Genomic DNA, 20625 nt, shown 5'->3' with positions numbered 1-20625 from the left:
GCTTGGAAAAATTTACAGAACAAGTTACTCTGGTTCGGACAACACACCTATTCACCTCTTCACGCTAATGCTGCTACAGGCAATGCTGTCCTGCTGATGCCTTTCCCTTTCCATCACCAGGGTGTTTTTCAGCAGGTCATTGCTAGGTTTCATTGGTGTTTTTCAGCAACAGCTGCTGAGCACCCAAAAGATGACTGACTCCAGTTCAAGTACATATGGAAATCTAAATCTTATCTTGTGGAACAGTCCCAGAATCAGCATTGTGTTTTCTTATCAATACTATTTCCTAGTTTTCTGTATGGAAAAAAACTTCCACAACACCAACCAAACCAACAAAGAACAAACAATAGCAGTAGAACACTAACCCTTCTCTAACTTAGATCTATGCCAATATAGAAGAACCACACAATTTTATTATTGTGATTTCATTAGACGTAATTCAAAACAGAACATAAATCATTACTTTGAACATTTCTTTAAGTGGTTCCAGTCAAAAGGGGTCAAAAATAGAAAAAAAGTAATGCTATTCCAACAGTCCCTATAGCATTGGAAATCAGTTTTACACCCATTTTCTTGGGTTACATGACACAAAGTTCATTTAAACTCATTTATTAGACTACACCACTTATGAACATCCAGCAGACAGGTTTTCGTAGATTACAAAGGTGAATGTGCTAATAAAACATTTATCTGTAGGGGAACTGATTGTCTGAGGGAGTCTGACCATCCCACGCTGAAAAGCCACACAAGCAGCTCAGACAACCACAGCACTTCTGGCTCTGATATGGGAAACATACAGTGCCAGGGCAGCACCAATGACAGCCCTGACCTAGCAATTCCAGCCAGGTGAGGTGCAAGGAGGATTTGCTAAGGCAAATTCCACAGATCTCCTTTTCCTGCCTAGGCAGGAAGCATCCTTCAAATACATAAGCATTATATGTAAGTAGGCACATTTTAGTATTTCACTGTTTGTGTAGCCTCACAAAACAAGACCTGTGGAATGATCTCACCAAATGCACAAGAATGCCCTCAGGCTTTTGCAGCTTTTCTTCCTGCATGGGATCTGCAAGGTTACTTGATCTGAACTATAGCTACACATAGAACCAAACAGGAGGAGAGCTGGAAAAAAGAAAGGGAAACTTCCCACAGGTCCAGAAACCTCTTAAATAAGAACAGGAACTCAAAGTTGCAACAAGAGGCCACAGTCTCCCACATACTAAATTCACCATCAGCAAACAGCACTGGGTTTAAGCTGAACACTCCTGAGTAAAACAACAAGGTTTGTTGCACAACTTCTTCAAAGCCTTAAAAAAGCTAAACTACCCTTTGAGATATTACTGCTACTTGGGATTAGGAATGCCTCAGTACTCAGCAGTTCATACAGCTGCAGCCTGATGAACACAAGCTGAGCTTTAGTCAGGTCACTGCTGCTCAACCCTGACAAATCATCATCTATTTTCCTCCAAGCTGTTACACACCAGTAGCTGAGTAATTGAAGAGCAAAACTGAGAAATGACATGAATTGGGGCAAAGTTATAAGAGCCAGGGGTAATTCAGAACTTCAGTTAGGACCAAAAGGGCTCAATTCTTAGAAGGTGCTTAACAGCAAGACTGCAAACTTCAGGACAGATGTAGGAAGATGCTTTTACCTTCACTGTTACAAGGCAATGACTCTAACGGTCTACCTTGGGGTGCAGAGCAAGAACAGACTCGGATTTCTGGAAGCTTTGATATGGCTGCAAGTTTATCTCATTATATTATGTTATTTGTAGATAGCCAGGCACAATGGGGCTCTTGGCACTACCAGTGCTATCTATGAGGCTAATCTCTGGCAAGTAGATCTGCTGAGGCCCTTCCTGGTTCAAGGCCAGAGAGCAACTATTGGATTTTTACCCGTTTACAGAAGTTCATCTATAAAACTGTGTTTTAAATCCTCATTTACCATGTCTCTTAAGTCACGTAAATCATGCTCACAAAACACCTGACACGTTCAAGAAGAGTTCCGAGATGACACTAAAATTGCACTAACTTGCTCATTATGAGACCAGGCGCTCTATCAATTGCTGAGCATCGTACCCTACATTCACTGGGTGGTAGTACATCAGGAAGGAGTTGCTCCACACCTCAAATTACCTACCAGAGATGAAAAAGCAGCAATTACTTGAATACTGCAGTGGTTATCTGATTAGCTGGATGACTTACAAGAACAACATTATAGGTCAGATCTTCCAGAATCACAAATTAGCAAACACTGTATTATGACTTCAGGCTTTAAATCGTAGCTTGGTCATTAAAATAGATTACTTTAAAGAGCAAGAAAATAAAGCAGAATCTTAACAGCAACACAGCCAAAAGGTTTCAAAATTCAAACAAGTTATTCCAGAGCCTTTCTACAGCCTGCTGTGGGCAGTTTCTGTCAGCACTGCTATAAGAAGTAGCTGCACAAATCACTGCAGCTAGGAAATCTAGGCTTCTGATGAACATGTCTCTTGACAGCAATATCAAAACAGATGTTCTAAGCAACATAAAAGAGCAGAGAAGCATGATTTGGGGATGATGTTTTTTTCCTATGTAACAAGAGGGGAACCTAGAGTTGCAGCAGCAAATGGCAACAAGTGGACGGCTCTTTGCTCAGTGATCTACTCAACTTCAAATAATTGGAAAGTAAAATTAAATGTGAAATAGAACAGGAGAAGGAAAAGAACTGATTTAATGTTTCAGTGTCTATCAACTGCTATGGGCAGCAGGTAACAAAACTGAAATACAAGTAGTGGTTTCAACTCAATGTAAAGGAGAGCATATGCTGGAATGTGAGGTTTTTTTTTTTCCCCCTGTAGAAACTTAAATAACAGATATTTAAATTATGAAATGGAAGTAGAACTTTAGACATCAACTACTAAACTTCTCTTTTTTAAGAGTAGATTGTACATAGATAAGGTCTCAGCATACTTTCTAATGAACTGGGTCTGACTGACAATGCATTTTCATATAAACTTACAGGAATTTGCTATTTTTCTTTAAATTCAATCATCCTTCCTTTACGGAAAAAAAAAGATAAGAAAACCCAGAATACAAGCAGAATTTTTCCTCAACTTTCTTGTTGTAATATTTTCTTCTAAAGTAGTAGGATCCTGCACTCTGATTCTGGGAGGTTAAATACCTGTTATTTTAAGAAGGTATTTCTGTGTGTGTTTAACATGTTTAAGGCACGACCTTGCAAATTTTAAAAGTGAAAAACAGTGATTTTAACAGTGTAAAATCAACACAGTTTGAAAGTGGTACCTCGGGAACCACTATGCGTGCGCAAGGTTGTGATAATATAGTATGCATAACAGAAATAAGAAATCCTTCAATTTATTAATGCACAGCTTATTAAACATACATCTCATCCAAAACCTTTTGTTTTCCCACTTTGTACAGTCTACATTCTGAGGGACTTTATTAAATTTCTTAAATGTAATGAAGAAGCCCCAAAGATCGCCAAATTGTACTCAGGTCACAGACTGGCCAAAATAGACATCAAGTGAATAAGAGTAGAAAAAGATCTGTATGCTATGGACAGTTCAGTCAGAATGACTTCAACATACAGCTTAACACCTAGTGGGTTTCCTCATGCCTACAGCACAGCACAAGCTTGCATTGACATTCTGTTTTAACTTGTGTAGCACAAATGCTATGAAGCCAGCTGTAGTCCTGAGATGTACCAGGTGAATTCACTAAGCTCCTCCAAAGCTTCCACCATGACCTATGCTGAGTACGTGGGGTGTTCATTGAGCAGCCACTCAGAGCTAGATTGATAAGAAATAAAAATAAAAGCCAACCAACAGTGTAATGTTGTAATTAGCCAATGTTGCTAAAAAAAAAAAAAGAGTCCTTTAGCAACCTATGATGATGTGAACAAAACTAAAAGCTTTGTTAAAGTTAGTAAAAAGGAGTCCTAAGAGTTAATCTTCACCTACACCATGTCTTTGTTTCCAGGGCTTTTCATGGGTGGATTGTTTTCAAAAATGCCTTTCTTGTACAGAAGAAAAATGTTAAGTGGTTAGAAAATGAAATGGAAGTAGCCAGGTTATCTTAAACAGCAAGATTGGTTGTTTTTATTAAAAATGTACCTTGGCCAGAATATGAGTCAGGGTTCTGTATAGCTCAAATTCACCTCGTGTATTCCTGGAATAATACAATTCCATTTGTTCTTCAAAAGATTTTTCTCCTTTGCAGGAAAAGCACCATTAAACAACGTATTCCTTAAGTCAAAATACGTAACAGTGTTCCTTCTTTTCTGAGGTACAAAGCTCTAAAGATTCCCAAAAAAGTCTCTTTCACATCTCTGTTAAGGCAGAAGAGATCTGACAATTACAGGCAAGAAATGTAATTCCAGCTCTGATAAACAGCCCACCCAAGACACTTCCTAAAGTTTGGAGTGGTTGGAAAACATCCATCAGAAAAGAAACTGAAGCATTACTACTACATAAAACAATTCTATTGCAGGGCAAGAAGCACAGTGAGTAGTCAGGTGGCAGTTATGTCTCACGTTCCTAACAAAGACCCTATTCAAGTCATGTTGATCCATGGGTTCTGACTCTCCAAAAATAGTACAGACATATATCCTTGTTCTTACTGATAATGACGTACATCCTTAATCTTCATGAAAGTCAATTATAGAAATAAGGGAAGCAAATTATCCAAAAATAAGAGTGAACGTGTAAAAAGCTGAAGCTTTCATAATGACGACTAGGAAATTAACACACAGTGAAATTCTGAACTGTAACTAGAAAACTGCATGACCTACATGAAGGATCTAGAGAAGGTATTAAAAAAGACATCTTTTTTCCCTGGGCGTGCAGCCGTCATACTCCCAAAGTTATTACAGCTTCCAGAAAGTTGCTTCTAATTTTGCCAACCGATACCTCTTTTTTTTTGTTCCTTTTAAGTTTTTTTTCTTTTTGGCACAGAGCACTCTACATAAGGAAAGATTCATGCATCCAGACATGCTCTCAAATGATAGATGATATACCATCAGAAAAAAAAAGACAAATTACTGTATTTCATGAACATACAGGTAGAAGGTTTGTCACTATCTAGGGCATGTTACAACTTTTCTTTGGAACATACTACAGTTAGATGAGAGAAACAACATTTTCTGAGGGATCTTGAGTGAACTTGTAGCACTCGAGGATTAACTTGACCTTCACACTGTATCCTTACAACAGCTACAACAAAAATAGTGTTTCGAAATTGCAGTCCTACCACCCTACAAGCCACGTACGCAATAAGAAGTTGCTGAATTGGTCAAAAAGCAGTTTGGTGGCTTCATTAATTGCTCAGATAAAAGTCCCAAGACACTGACGAGTCCAGTCTCAGTGACAAATACTGTGATGCATCCCAAAAGGCAGCAGAAGCAGTAGTCCTGACATCAATTTAATGATCTCCTTAGTACAGCAGAAGTCTTGTAGAAGCCAACACATGGGCTGCCCATGGCTCAAAGAAGTCTTTCAGTCAACAGCAGACATTCTTGGACATATCCAGAAGATAACCACTTATCCACTATAGCTTTCTCATTTTGCATTGTGCAAAGTTGCCACGTTTAATATGGCTTCTATTGGTAATACCCAGTCACAAAGCCACTTGTGTGCCAGTACACTGGTCTCCATATCAGGGTTGACAGGATATATCCAGTGATATAGTTAATTACACGAACTAAGAATGCCTCTAACCAAAGCTTAAAGTACAGGTTTTCCTGTAAATTAGACAGTCTAATTGTTCCTAATGCTCCTCTACAAGCATTCGATGCATCAGTAAGGCAATTTTTAAGCCCTTTCTTGCTGACAGCATCAATTCAGTATAAAAATGAAAAGACAAAGCTCCATTAGTCTTAGAAGGAAATTGTTTCTCATGGTGAATATTGTAAGAATATTGTAGACAGCAGTCTAGCCCCATTAATAAAACCTTTTCTACTTTATTACTGGAAGCTTATTCTTAGAGAAAAATAAATGAGAGAAGTTCTAGTTTGGAAACAAACATACTGATTCTATTTGACCTATCCAGGTACTATGCTTCCAAAGGGTTTCTTCTATTAGTAACTCCAGATTTAAAGCTGCAGCAACTACCCTAGCAACAAGCCAGTCAATGCAGTGTCTTAAGCTCTGATCCCGATAAAGAGAGGTCTTTTCTCTCAGGAAGGTTATTGGATTATTTACTCTTTCTTCCCCACAACACATGTTGAAAGAGTTTCAGTTCCCATTTTTCAGAAAATCTGAACCCCTTCACTAATTATTATTGTTTTGTAATTGAGAGCATCATTGGACTCTACCAACACCAGAGCATATTGTGGGCAAAAAAATTAAGATACAGAGTATGCTTTCCTGGGGTAACTTAGCTACAAAGACTTCTTTCTCTTGTTTCTTATCCATGACCCTCAGGCTCCTTTTTTTTTTTTTTTGCCTCCAGCAACAGAGATACTTAAGTCAGTGTAATAGTTCTTACACCCATTTTCTCTTCCGCGGTTCGATCCTACTCTGTGTTTGTGCCAAAAGAGGAGAGTGTGTGTGGTCACAGGACAAACTAGATCAAGGAAAATTCAGGTTAAGAGCATTTTCGCACTCTTTTTTTCCAAGCAGATCAAATTCCTAACTTAGTACATGATCCAGCTGCACACACAGCCATCATAGCCAAGGTACAAAGAGGAAACTGCTTAATATTGGCTCTACAAATACACTGCTGTAAGGAGAAGAAGGGATGTTTATTAGTTATTCTCCTAGCAACGTTCTGCTGCCCAAGCCCGTATTATTTCACAGACAATTATCAACAGAATCCGTTATCTATGCAGACAATGTGTTTATACTTCTTAAAACTAAGAAATTCTCTAGTAACAACAATTATGCAAATACCATTGCTCTGTTAAGACTTGTGCAGTATAGAGCTGCAGCTAGCAAACTTTTCACTGCAAAGCAAAACATTAGGAGAAAGAAGGACATGGACTGTATCAAAGACTGACTGTATCTAAGTTATTTCAAGGGAGAAATGTTTCTTTAAGAGCAGACTGGAAGGCTCATGCTGGTAAAGAAATCAGAAAAGCAGTGCTGGGAAGCAGCTCAACTAAGACATGTTTTTGCAGATGTTGTCTTATTCCTATGCTATCAAGTAAGCATACAGATGTCAAAGTGCCCGAGTTCACAGCAATTTTAGATGCTACAGGAGTAACAGTGTCTGTTGACTTTGTGTCAACGAAGAGAACCAAACAACGCAGCAAAGGGGATCACAAGTTAAGGTAACAGTGGTTAATGAAGCAGCAACTTTGAGAGCTTTCTGGAACACAGAGGAGCACCAGGCTCACATGACATGGGATAAAACTTTTGCCAGCTACATGAAATAAAGAAAATGAAACCCCAAACTGTCTGTCAGGGAAGGACAGAGAAGAGCCAAAATTAGGAAAACTTCCCAAGATACTGGAAAGAAGCAGAATTTTCTTTAATTGAGGATGCGCGATTACTTCTTACTACTAAAAACAAAACCCTACAAGATACTAGCACTCTACAAAGTGCACATTATTTTTTGCTATGTCAGAAACAAAACCAAGGACAACTTCAGTATTCAGATTTATATATTCAGATATTCAGAGTTCCAGATACCACCATCCTTTCAAGCAGAAAGTTCTAAGATCCTCCCAAAGGGTGACAGATCTACAGAAGCCCTCTTCGGATTCAACAGGGAAGAAAAATGCTTCAGAATGAAAGTGTACCACCTCAGAGGCACTCAAAAAACAAAATAGAAGCATCTTGTTATTATGAAAGTAACTGGCACCCGGAAAAAAAAAAGGCCCAGTATATTTTGGAGCAGCAGGTACAGTACCTGCACTGACCTATCTTCACTGGCAAAGCACACCACCCTGGCTAGGCCTACATCAAGAATTACATGCAGCTAAAGAATGCAGCAACATCCGTCTCAGACTGCCATGAGACACGTTCAAAGTAGGGATGCTTTTTATCTACTTTATTCCACAACAGGTTGATCTTAAATTCCTCCCCTTTAAACAAGTGTTAATATTCTTCCAAGTAGCTTCCAAGCTGAATATGTATATATTACATATAATATATATATATATAGATATACATGATTGTTTGAAAAATGACAAAAGGCATTATTATTACTTAAAGTAAATTACAGAAATCGGTGAGCTGTTAAGGTGCATTACAGGTGCCTTTTCAGCATTTCAGACATAGGAGAAGGCTGTAGATGTTCCATGCCAGGGGGAAAAAGAAAATCAGATTTTTTACAAGAAAAATGAATAAGCTGAAGTATCTGCTAATGCAGTAAGTGCAGGCACTAGTAAACAAGTGCATTCTTCTTCCATGCAACATTACTGTTTGCTGGCTGACAGCTGCACCCAAACTGTTTGCAATTTTTAAGTAGTTTTCTTTACTGTGTTTTACGAGGCTTTTGCTTAACTGTTTTTAAAGACAGATTTGGTACACTCAGCATGCAACAGAGGCCAAGCAATTGGACAAAATGAAGTCTTTCAGGTAAACATACCTTTAACAGTTTTCACAAAAACTTGTTTTTCTTTACTGGGATCTTTTTCCTCTATTAGTATTCCATGGAAAATGCGCCCAAATGTGCCTACAAAGAGAACATAAAATTAGTAAGCATTGTATGCTTAAAACACACTGACAATGCTGATAGAATTAAATACCCATTAAAAACCCACTACCTTAAAATGTATCTGCCACAGCAGAAAGTTAGGAGTAATGAAAGGTAAAGCTTAAGCCCTGAATGCCCCAGTGAATCAACAAGAGTACTCTCCATCAGCAGGAGTTGGATTCAGAACTATACATAGCAAAGATTGAAAGCTTTAGTTAACTTCAGGGTAAAATATAAAAAAGAAAAGCAAAAATGAAACAGTGACAGCAACAGAACCTAGTTAATTGAAGTACTGACATTGACAGTTGGTTTATTTGTGGCAGTTCACAGCCTGTGCTAAAATTTCTAGCTTCATCTTTTCTGCATACAGTCAAGTCAGGCAAAACATTCCTCAATTATATATATATATATATTTAATGTACACATAGAAGTAGAGCATTCAACGAAACAGTATCTATATGGTACAGTTTGTGAATACAGTACCACATTATAAAAAAGTGATACTCTTTCTTCAAAGAATATTTTTTCTTTTATCATCTACCATGAGATCGCATGTAAAGTTTGTGAGATAGCTATGATCCCACCTGCAGTCATCACATGGCTCTGAACATTACAGCTATGGGCAACAGACAGTATAAAGAAGCACAGCCTTCAACACCTTTATCAATGACCTGGATAATGGGACTGAGTGTACTCTCTGCAAGTTTGCTGATGACACCAAGGTGAGTGGTGCAGTTGACACAACCAAAGGATGGGATGCCATCCAAAGGGATCTTGACAGGCTTGAAAATTTGGCCCACAAGAACTTAATGAGGTTGAACAAGGCCAACCACAAGGTGCTGCAATTGGTTTGGGGAAACCCCAGATGCAAGAAAAAGGCAATAGAGCACCCATTTCTAAGGGTAGAAAGGACGACTCGGAACTACAGGCCCATTAGTCTCACCTCAGTGCCAGAGAAGGTCAAAAAGCAGACCCTCCTGGAAGCTATGCTAAGACATACAGAAGGGAAGGAGATGATGTAGAACAACCAGCATGGCTTCACTAAGGATAGGTCCTACCTGACCAACCTTGTTGCTTTTTATGATTGCATAACAGTATCTGCGGACATGTGAAGACCCACTGACATCATCTATCTGGACTTCTATAGGGCCTTTGACAGAGTCCCCATAACACCCTTCTCTCTGATCTGGAAAGACATGGATTGATGGGTGGACTGTTTGATGTACAAGAGACTGGTTATAAGATCATACCCAGAGAGTGGTGGTCAATTGCTCAATGTTTGGATGGAGATCAGGGACAAGTGGTGTTCCTCAGGGGTCAACACTGGGAGCGGTGCTCTTTAACATCTTCATCAATGACATCAACAGTGGGATCAAGTGCACCCTCAGCAGTATGTGGATGATGCCAAGCAGTGTGATGTGGTCTCATTATGCCTGAGGGATGTGATGCCATTCAGAGAGACCCAGACAGGCTGAGCAGTGGGCCCAGGTAAACCTCATTAGTTTCAGTAAACTCAAGCACAAGATCTGCATCTGCATTGTGGTAATTTCTGCTATAAGTACAAGGTGGGAGATGTAAGATGTAGCAGCCCTCCTGAAAAGTACTTGGGGTTAAAAGAGGGGAAGTTTAGACTGGATATAAGGATGAATTTTTTATTTATTTTATAATAAGGGTGATGAGGCACTGGGACAGGTTGCCTAAAGTGGTAGTGAATGTCCCATCCTTGAAGACATTCAAGGTCAGGCTGAATGGGGTTCTGAACAACCGCAAATAGCTGTAGGTGTCCCTGTTCATTGCAGGGGAGTTGAGCTAGATGACCTCTAAAGGAAGGATGCAGACCATTGGAGGAGGTCCAGAGGAAGGCCATGAGGATGATCAGAGGGCTGAATGCACCACTCCTATGAAGAAAGGTTGAGAGAGCTGGGGGCATTCAGCTTGGAGAACAAAAGGCTCTGGAAAGATCTCATTGCAGCCACATCCCTGAATATGTTCAAGATCAGGCTGGTGGGGGTCCTGGGCAACATAACCTGGTGGGCAGCATCCCTGCCCATGGCAGGGGGTTGGAACTGGGTGGGCTGTAGGGCTCCTTCCAACCAAAACCATTCTACAATTCTATGAACATCCTCCACATGTAAGAACATTTTTGCACAACCACTGGACTTGAGAACAAAGCTATCAGCTTAAAGATTAAAGCCATACATCAAATCAAAACGTTTGGCAACCTCACGTTGTTTTCCAGATAGGGATGTTGCAGGCACTTTGCAGTTCTGCCTCTAAAGGATAACTACCTTAAATCTTTAGCTTTGGAAAATTTGGTTTCTTATCAGGCTATGTGGACACAGACTTAAAGTTACAGTACTAACCATTAGTGACAAAAAAAACCTAGATATTTAAGTCTATGTTCTAAATTCAGTATCAAGTAACAACAATTACTGTTGTAAATGAACACTTCTGAAATAAAAATTAAGCAACAAAAGAAACTGTAGTCTAAATTTTTCATAGCAGAGCTGTTAGTTTTGCATCAGTTAAGATTTCCATATTAGCTATTAAATGGAGACTGACTGGACTTGGATGACAGAGGCACTTTTTCCCCCCTTAAGTGAAGTTCTCCTGCAATAACTTTGCAGTCAAGTTACTTAACCACTTACAGCCTCAGCTGATTACCTCACTCCTTAGCAATCTCACCCTTTCATTTATTTTTCTTTTTAAATGACCAGATTATTAACACAGACAATTATTTACTTTGCATAATTAGTCGCTCCCATGTTCTAATGCATTTTAGAAGCTGCTTCCCCACACCCCCCGCACCCTAAATGCAAACATCATCCATCATTCTTTACCTTCACAAAAGTTATAAAGATCAGCAACATCACCCATGATTAATTTCAGAAAAATCTTGCAGAAAGAATAATACATACATATATATAAACACCACATTGTAACCAAAAAGCATCCCAAGCGCTGCAAATACCTTCTTGGAGCACATCTTTTAGAGTTATCCTCTCCCTGGAGATGGCTATATCCTTCACTTTAGCTTTTGCTTCCATTAGAGTGACACTTTTAAGATCATTCTTCTCTATCCGTAATGTAGGATAACCTGAGGAGCCAGCAGAGCCAAACAAACCAATATAAATACCCTTATTATAAGACCGCAAGCACATTGCTTCACCTCAGCACCACCTACAGGTACAAAGACATGCAAGCAGTGTGTACTTAGGAAGATTACGTACAGTATTAAATTAAAAAATGCACAATAGAAGCCAAATGTAGTAATCACACAAGTCTATATAACATTGTACAACTGAGACTCATTATTAACACCAAGTAAATGAAGCTCCTTCTTGCATACTGAAGCAGATTAATGTAACACTGCACTTCCCTCTCAACAGGGAAATAAGGACTGAGGTTAGAAACTGCTGAAGGCTTGCTGGAGTCACGAAAACGCCTTACCCGGTACTGCATCAGGAGCACAACCAGAATCATCAGTGCCCTCTTCTGGGCATGAGACACATCTAGCTAGATACACCAACATATTCAAAAAGGCCTGAGTGTTTTTGTAGCAAGACCTTGAATTACTAGAGAAAGTTTGAGAGTCACTTTTATGACAAACTTTAAGTGTCACTGAAAACAAGGTTAATACGACTGTGATAGCCTAACAGTGTTCTTCCTGTTTATTTTCTGTATCCAAACTTTTTTCTTCTTATGCTCAGTTCCACTGTTCCCCATGCTACTGGTGGCATCCAACCCTCATCCCCCCCAAAAAAGGCATTCTGAAATAATACAGGCTGAACACAGCAAGCCAATGAGTGCCACTGAGGTACAGCTGCTTCCACGCTCATTTCGGCTAAGAGCTCAACTGTCGCTAAGGACACAGTCACCATCATGGCAAGTCTTTTGCAAGAGGCTCTTTAACAAATTTCCAGGGATCACACTAACTAGATGACACCGCTTAGAGGGCCAACCTAAAAACGTGAGGTTGACAGCACCGCCCATGCATTGGGATCAGAAGTGGTACACAAAAAGGCTAGTGGGTGAAAAGAGGGGCAGGTGGGACAGTAATTAGGAAAACCAGCTTAAAATTTATTTGCATGCTATGATCTCTTCCAAACTCTGTGGAAAATAAGTTTTTAATAGATGTATTTGTCTTAATGCTTCTACCATATAAGGTTTCCAGGCAGCTTTTTCCAAAACAGATGAACTCAAATGACAAAAATCTCTTTTGTTTAGGGAGATATTAATTCAATTTAGAAGAAAGCCAAGACTTTACCAAGGCTGCAGGAGTTCAAGTCTTGGTAAACACCTGCTCCCACACCTGGGGAGGAAACTGGGACAGACACTGAGTCTGAACAGTAGTTACAATACTCATACAGTGTTCCACCGTTGATTGGTATGGTTAGTATCAATGCTAAGTGCAGCCAGAATTAAACAGAAGAGACTTCTGGGTCTTACTGCTTGCTTAAAAAAATAATCAAGTCATTAATCATTATTTAGCTAGCTCTAAAGGATAAATGTTGCACTGTGTAAAGGATAGACACTGATATTTCTACTTATTAGGTTGCTGAAAAAGTCTCTTCAGGTTATTAATACAAAAAACTTGTGTTACAGAATGAAGAATCATTGGCAGCAGATGACAAAAGGAGACACTTTCTTGAAAAGTTTGGCAATTCCTACTCTATTCAGAAAAACAACTAATTGAGATTAACAAAGAGGGTGTTCATTCCCCTGCCAGGCTCCCCCTATTTTTCCCTCACTTTTTAACATACACCCTTACCTCACTTCAGATCTTTCAGAGCAGGTTTTAGCAGTACTTTGAGCCAATTGTATCTGGGCTAAGACTTGCTTTCTTTCAGTATCTAGTCATGCAGATCCACATCCCACCTTAACCACCAGAACTGGTGTTCATTTTGCTAGGCTGCGCACCAATTCAGAGATCCCAGCCAACCAAAAATCAAACCACAACAGAAGAAAAATCAGTGTTTGGCTGGCTCTGCTCCCTGATTTGGTTAGCAGCCTAGCTGCCTAAGTGCCAGCACAAGGGAAAAGGCAAATGCTCACAGTCAGTCCAGCCTTCAATGAGACTGAATTGCCAGGGAATCACACGTCTTATCTTCAAACCCAGAACGCAGGAAAGGTCACTTCAATAGCATTACGCTGTATGAGATATCCCACCACTAAAGCTGATGAACAGTAACTGCAGGAGTAAACACTCTCTTTAGATAACAAATACCTTCAGGAATTACAGAATTAACACAGAATGTAGCTAGTATCAGTTCCCAGGCTGACCTATTACAGAGCATATAAAGCACTGTCACTTTACCCTTTTTATTCACTGCCTCCCATCTCCTTCTTAAAAAAAAATAAAATAAAATCAAGAAAAGCTATTTAAAAGAAAGCATGAACTTATCACCCTTGTAACAGTATCACACTCACGAGATTACTCCAGCATCCCAGACCATATGTAGATCTCAATCTTGACTATGAATGACAAGGGTGGATAAAACCATACATCACGTGAATTCTGAAGAGAAAGTGACACAGACAGGAGATAATTCCTGCTTTCCTGTCTTCCTTAATTCAGAACCAGTGTGACCCATACTAACACTCCAGTTGTGTCCAAGGCAGTCTGTGGCAAAGGTCTGTAATTAGATTAACACTTACTGGTTACGGGTGTTGCATTGTTGGGTGTATCAGCTCTCAAGTACTGCGTTGTCTGTGTGGAAGGCTGGGATAAACCTTGCGAGCTACTGCTGTCACTAATGCTGTTTTAAAAACAAAATTGGACATGATCACGATTGTGTGCTACTGCATAAAATTCAAAATTAATGTATTAAAGTTAAACATAGAAGATTTTCCAGACAGTACTTTGAAAAAATTGCATTTTTGAAGTCTCACGCACACTGAACTGTATTTTGAGTAACTAAAAAACCTCAGCACTTCTGTCCTCGGACAGCAAATGACTTTTTCCTTATTTTTGAGCAGACTACTTTTTGGTTTGCTTTCCCCACCTTTGAAAAATGGAGATACAAAACTGACAAAACATTTATTGCAAAAGACATCCTTCTCCCATGCCAGAAACAACGAAAACATTACATCCCAGAGAGGACTCATATGTCTTTACTTCTTGGTGCCAACATCTCACTGAGAAGCAATGCTAACTTACAAGAGTTTTCAAGGAGTACCCTGAGCCAGAAAGGCACAGATCATTCACACAGTGGCAGATAGGCACTAGTGATACCTAACAGACTGCAAGAAAAAGTTGAGCATAATGGTGCTTACTATTTATTTGATGTCCTTTGGTTCCTGTGGTAGAAAAAACTTCAAAACACTGTTCTGCAGTTCACCCTGCGCTAATTTATCTACCTCAGATCTCCTTTGCAGATCAAAATGTCAAGCCTGCTATGCCATTTTTCACTGATAGTCCTTTCCTCTTCCCACAAGCCCTACCATGAATTTTCTTGGCAATGGAAGGCCCATACCCACACATAGTGTTCAATTCAAAACATAGTAAGATGTTCCTTGTCTTATCCACAGGACAAAATACTGTCAAAGAAGTTACTGCAGCTGTAATGGCCTCTCCTGCAGAATAATGAAGATTTGCATTTGGGACTGCTACTGAGCACTGAGCTAGCAGTGCTAACTATTCCTGTAGGATTTTCTGGACATATTTGCTGTGCCCTCAAGGATGTTATATTTGTGAAGCAGGACTTCCTTTTTCTTTTTTCTAGAGTAAAATGGATAAGAAGTCTTTTTTTTTAAACCATAACCACAGATGTACCCACTAATGTATTTTTTTTCCCTTCTTCCTAACAGAAACTAATACTCAATAGAAAATATCAGGCTTACTGTGATCAACAGAGACTTGTAGCTGATGTGGATTTTTTTTTTTCCTTTATGTTACTCCAATACTTGTTGCCTTCCAGCTACAGAGTTCCAGCATACTTTTTTTCTGCACAAAGTCCAAAGTCTAACTACTCCACTATAACTTCTTACAGAGTTTTTGAAAGACTATGATGCTAGCAAAAAAAAATGAGTGATAATAAGTTGCCATTTGAACTATGTCTTCAAAGCTCCCCATTGTGATTCACTCTCCAGCAAGCCCCCCAGGAAGCAGCGTTCTGACATAGCCATTACAGTCAACGCTGATACAGTTTTGTTTTCTCCTATGGTTTTACCTCCTTGAAAACTCCTTTTGTAACCTGATCACCTACCAGCCAGACAGATTTCTCTGGCTGGCTTCTTGCTGCTGGCAAGTCTGAAAAAGGAATTGTTTTGTGCATGCGGCAAGTTTGAGAAACATCTTTTTCGAACGGCTTTATTGTACTCTTAGGTTCAACTTGTCTGTATTTATTATCTTTGCCTTCTCACTCAAATCTCAGCTTTTTAAGGACTAATTCTTGCTTTTAACTACACCCATTATCCTGCTGTTAAGCCATGCCAACTTTCTCTGGCGCTTTTTCAAGTGCCTTTGATAGAAGGTAAGCATTTGCTCTGAACTTTCAATACAATGTTCTTAAATAGTCCACATGCAGCCCATAAACTCAGCTGCCCATTTTTAACTTTTATTTAACAATCTCATTTTCATTTAGCTCTGCCTTTTGAAATTAAGGGCAATAGCAGCAGGTTTTTTTGTTTGGTTTTTTTTTTAATCTCTGTTGCTCCTGGGAGGTTGTTAACCCTCAACAATGTTATCGTATTCTATTCAGATCCCCTTTGCAGAAACATTCTGAGCTTCTTACTCAAAACCAAATCAAAAGTTGTTTCTTCTCCCATGCATTCCAGGGTTCATTGCTCTATCAGGCACTCACTGATCATATATATTACTAGCGTGTAGCACTGAGGTTAAATTAAAACACTGAAGCAGTTTCTCAGCCAAGCACTGAAATATCACTTTACAGGGAATTTGCTGGCTCTTATTCCTACTGCAAAAATCAAGTCTAATACACTGGAAGAAAAGGCAATTTGATGATGTTGCTAGACTGAGGCACAGATTCTCAAAACCTCTTAGAAGAATATATTATATATACTAAACTTAATGCTTTTCTTTTATGAAGCAAACAAAGCTGTGCATCTTTGAATATTCTCTATTACTTAAAAATCTTCAGTAGACAATTTAGGAACAAATGAACTGAGGAAAACTGACAGGTCACTCGGTTAGATGGCCTAGCACTGAGTAAAACTCTTCAGGTATTATTGCTACTTAGTATAACTAATCTCCCAAAATCCCGGTGACCGGGGAACAGAGAAGTAGCAGAGGGCTGAAAGAAAAGCAGGGAGGCACCTGTCCAAGGCAGAGGACAGCTACCCTGAAAGGCTGCATGCAGGAACAAAGACCATTCAAGACGTCCTTTCAAAGAGGGAAACCACCTACACACCCAACTGCTTTTCCAAAGTATTCAGTTTCAAAACTCTCAGCTCCTGCACAGTTGCATCCAATGCAGCTTGTTCAAATAGCCTACAGGAGAGCTTCAGGATACTTCTTGTTGTGTATTCCCCACTCAGCAAAATCACACTCAATACATTAAGAAGGAGATGATGTGCGTCAAATGTATTATCCCTGAGTTTGCGTTACAAGGTCTTCTCTCCTATGTGCCAATTCGGTTTCATGGAATCGAAAAATACATCTGGGAAAGAGAGATTTTCAGCTTTGTAACCAAACACTTGCAATTCCCAGACTTTACACCAAGATCAAAGTGAACCACAACCCTCCACACCATCACCTGCAACTGCTGCCTTACTGCAGTACAGCACTTAACATAACTACATACTAGTTGCTGCTGCAGCTTAGCAGAAACTGCATGTTTCTACAGAATGTTTATATCTAAGGCCCAAAGTCCCCAAAGCCTGCATAAATACATCCCCAAAGAAGCCCTTGAAAACCCTGAATACATACCTGTCATCCAACTCTATCCTTTTCATACTGTGGAGATGCAAGACAGCTAGTATTATTGCCACCAGGAATATAACAGCACAGCACACGCCTACGCTGATATAAAACACACGGGTAGAAGTGGTGGGAGCTGCGTTTACAGGATCAACTGAAATACAAAGGTGAAAAGCTCCTGAATTGGTGTCAAAAAAAAAGCAACCACAGATATTCTGTTAGTTCCCAACAAGCTGACAGAGCAGGACGACAGTTCTGCTCTGAGACTCATCCCAAGCATAACCACTACCAAAGTCCAGCAGGTGAAGGGGCTGGCACAGAGACAGATGAGGGTGTCCCCTCAACTATGGGGCACTATGGTTCCCTCCCTGCTGAGCAGGGACACAACCCCAAGGGATGGAAGCAGGAGAAGGCACATTTTACCAGTAGGGCTCGTGAGTAACCCTAGTCACTTCCAATTTACAACCATGTATTGTGGATAACAACGGCCCTGGAAGAGACTGTGAGTATAGAGGGGAAAACTGAGTAACTATCCACTGCTTTCAGCAGTGGCAAAAGTGTTTGTGGCTTTCAGCATTTTGGCAGAAGTGTTTGTGTTTCAAGTGCCACGGGATGAGCACAGTCAGTCGATTATAGTTACAGGCAGAAGGCGCATGAAAGTAAAGGAAACTAATTATCAGAAATGAATGAATAGAAGTCAAAACTGCAAACCATACAGGTCCTGAAGTCAACAGACTGATTAGAGTAATACGCAGTACAACAGATCCCCAGAAACATGATTGAGAAAAAAAGTTGTTGTGAGAGTAGGTGTAGTTTTCTTCCTCCTCACTAGAACATATTCCGAGATAAAACCTTCACCAAAAATCCCACTAAAATACTGGATTTAGTAGAAACAACCTGGGGGGTTGTTTTCAAAGGGAAAGCTGTGAAAACAAAGAATATCCCCAGTTTTTATTTTGTTTACACTTGGAGTAAATGATACATTCACGATTACTTACAGATAGCCTTGCTGCTATTTTTGTCAGATGTTGGAGATTTTACTTCTGGTTCAAGCTCTAAACAGATGAGAGAAAGCCATTAAGCTTGGTAAACATGTATTACTGCAGTCCTTTAAAGGAAATTAATCGCCTCATTTCATGAAAAACAAATCTGTTTTTCCAAACAGACAAGCTGACTTAATGACTACAGTTATTTCTAGATTTCCATTTTGAAATGCCTAACCACTATATAGTAGTAATTAAAATAAAAAAAAATCACACTGCTTGAAGACACATGGGTCAGGTATTTCACCACTAACATGTATGTCCATTGAGGCTACGTTCAAACCCACTGGATCTACTTACCCTTCTGCTTGTCCAAGAAAGTGCAAAGCAGCAGAGAGTAGAAAAGACAGGAACAGAGTGACTGTATGTATGTACACTGAACAAAAACCCTGCAGAATCAGCTCCTACAGGATAACAATTACTTTATTAATTGAATGTTCAGTGAATATTACTCAGATTCTAACACAATTTATCTATGAAGAAGTCAAGGGGTGCAGCCCTGGGCACCTTGCCTTCTCAGCTGATGCTGCAATAATGAGTGTTTTCAAACTGAAGGATGACAAAGGAAATGTCTATTTAAAAATTCATTGAAAAAAAATAACAAAAGCCACATGGACATGCTTGGCTTCTTGTGTGAAAATGGTCTTTTGGAAAGGAGATAAGTCCTCATTATGCTTATTATTGGTCACTCTAATTATGGGGAGTGCAAATCAAAGGAAAGAAGGCTGCAGAGATCACTTTAGATGAACTCACTGAGGTTCCACATACACCTGAGGCAAAGTAATGGATTTCTGAGAGTGCAAAGACCCAGACCCACATCCTCATTCCTGCTCCCAGCTGCAAACAGCCACCTCCTCCCCAGCACAGCCCCTGCTGACTCCTTAGGGAGCTACTTCAGTCTGATCAACCTTGCAAAAAGGAAAGCCAGAAACAGAAAAAAAGAAAGATCTGAGAATTTTCCTTCTTTTTTGAACTTTCCAAGGACTTATTAGGAATGCCTTGAGCAAAACCACTAGCAAGTTCCCACATAGTGCTACCTTATGCACTAAATTAAATCAGAAATCCCCAGATGCTCTACACCACTCAATGCACAACTTTCAAAAAAAGCTATTGACATGATTATGAACCCACAGAAACGTGATCTTTTTAAGAATTACTTCTGAGTAATTTAGGAAATGGCTCTACTTCACACACCCTGATAACAATGTAATGCTTACGGAAACCCCCTCAGCTCATTCAGCAGCTCAGAAAGGTATGAATGTATAAGCAGTCTAGACCTCCCCCACTTAGAACACCCGAAAAAGCACCTAAGAAATCACAAAATGAAGAATTTCTATCCCTAAAATATTATCAGAAAAGCCTCCACGTACACTACCAAGAGATACATTCTGAATTAAGAATAATTTTCTCACAACATGAATGCCACGGAGCATGAGTATCAGTGTGATCTGCTAAAAAGCCACACCTTCATGCACATTCTGCATAAGTGCATCCTTGGACATTTGGTGGACTCAATGCAACATAATACTTGAGGAATTCATTCCTTCATCACCTTATGCTTCTTCCAACAGTCCACATTTTTTGTCTGGAAGCCAAATTATTACTGTTCCCTCCATAATTCACTCTTGTGGATTGCTACTTGTGTACTTAGTCCTTCCCATTCCTTTTATCTATCCTGCGTGAATGCTAAAAACTGCTGAGTATTTGAAACAGTGCCTTACTTTTGTAGCACATTTTCCTTCGTTTGAAATTTAAAACTGTGATGTTTTTGGATGAGTTTATTGTCAAGTTGAGCTGCATTAATATTGTGACCTCAGAGTCGAGTCTGCCAGTGCAGGAGAGTTCAACACGAAACACTGCAAACAGACAACAAACAGACAGTACAATTACATTTGAGCACATCTCAGACATCATGGGACAATCACAAAAGCCTATAAAGGATGTATTTTTCAATAAATTTAATTATGTGTCATATTACAGTTCACAGTTTTCACTTGTGGGCAGATGACTACTAGCCATCCACTAACTCCAGAGCTGAAGCCCTCTCACAACAGAAAACTCCCA

At 39.6% G+C, this 20625-nt stretch overlaps 1 protein-coding gene across 2 annotated transcripts in view; it reads right to left on the bottom strand.

Annotated features, from left to right (window-relative positions):
- RYK (receptor-like tyrosine kinase) overlaps window positions 1–20625 on the bottom strand; it is a 51832-nt gene that overhangs the window by 13144 nt on the left and 18063 nt on the right. The window contains exons 4-9 of one of the 2 annotated variants that reach the window (XM_040705819.2): window positions 20283–20417; window positions 18517–18573; window positions 17528–17672; window positions 14296–14396; window positions 11609–11743; window positions 8530–8616 (exon numbers count right to left, since the gene is read on the bottom strand). In XM_040705819.2, the coding sequence (XP_040561753.1) occupies window positions 8530–8616; window positions 11609–11743; window positions 14296–14396; window positions 17528–17672; window positions 18517–18573; window positions 20283–20417 (660 nt within the window). The remainder of the gene's footprint in view (window positions 1–8529; window positions 8617–11608; window positions 11744–14295; window positions 14397–17527; window positions 17673–18516; window positions 18574–20282; window positions 20418–20625) is intronic. The other variant, XM_422674.8, reaches the window with a different exon arrangement.

This window comes from Gallus gallus, chromosome 9 (genome assembly GCF_016699485.2).
Source record: "Gallus gallus isolate bGalGal1 chromosome 9, bGalGal1.mat.broiler.GRCg7b, whole genome shotgun sequence".
In the NCBI taxonomy this organism is placed as follows: domain Eukaryota; kingdom Metazoa; phylum Chordata; class Aves; order Galliformes; family Phasianidae; genus Gallus; species Gallus gallus.
This window is presented reverse-complemented; position numbering and strand designations above follow the sequence as displayed.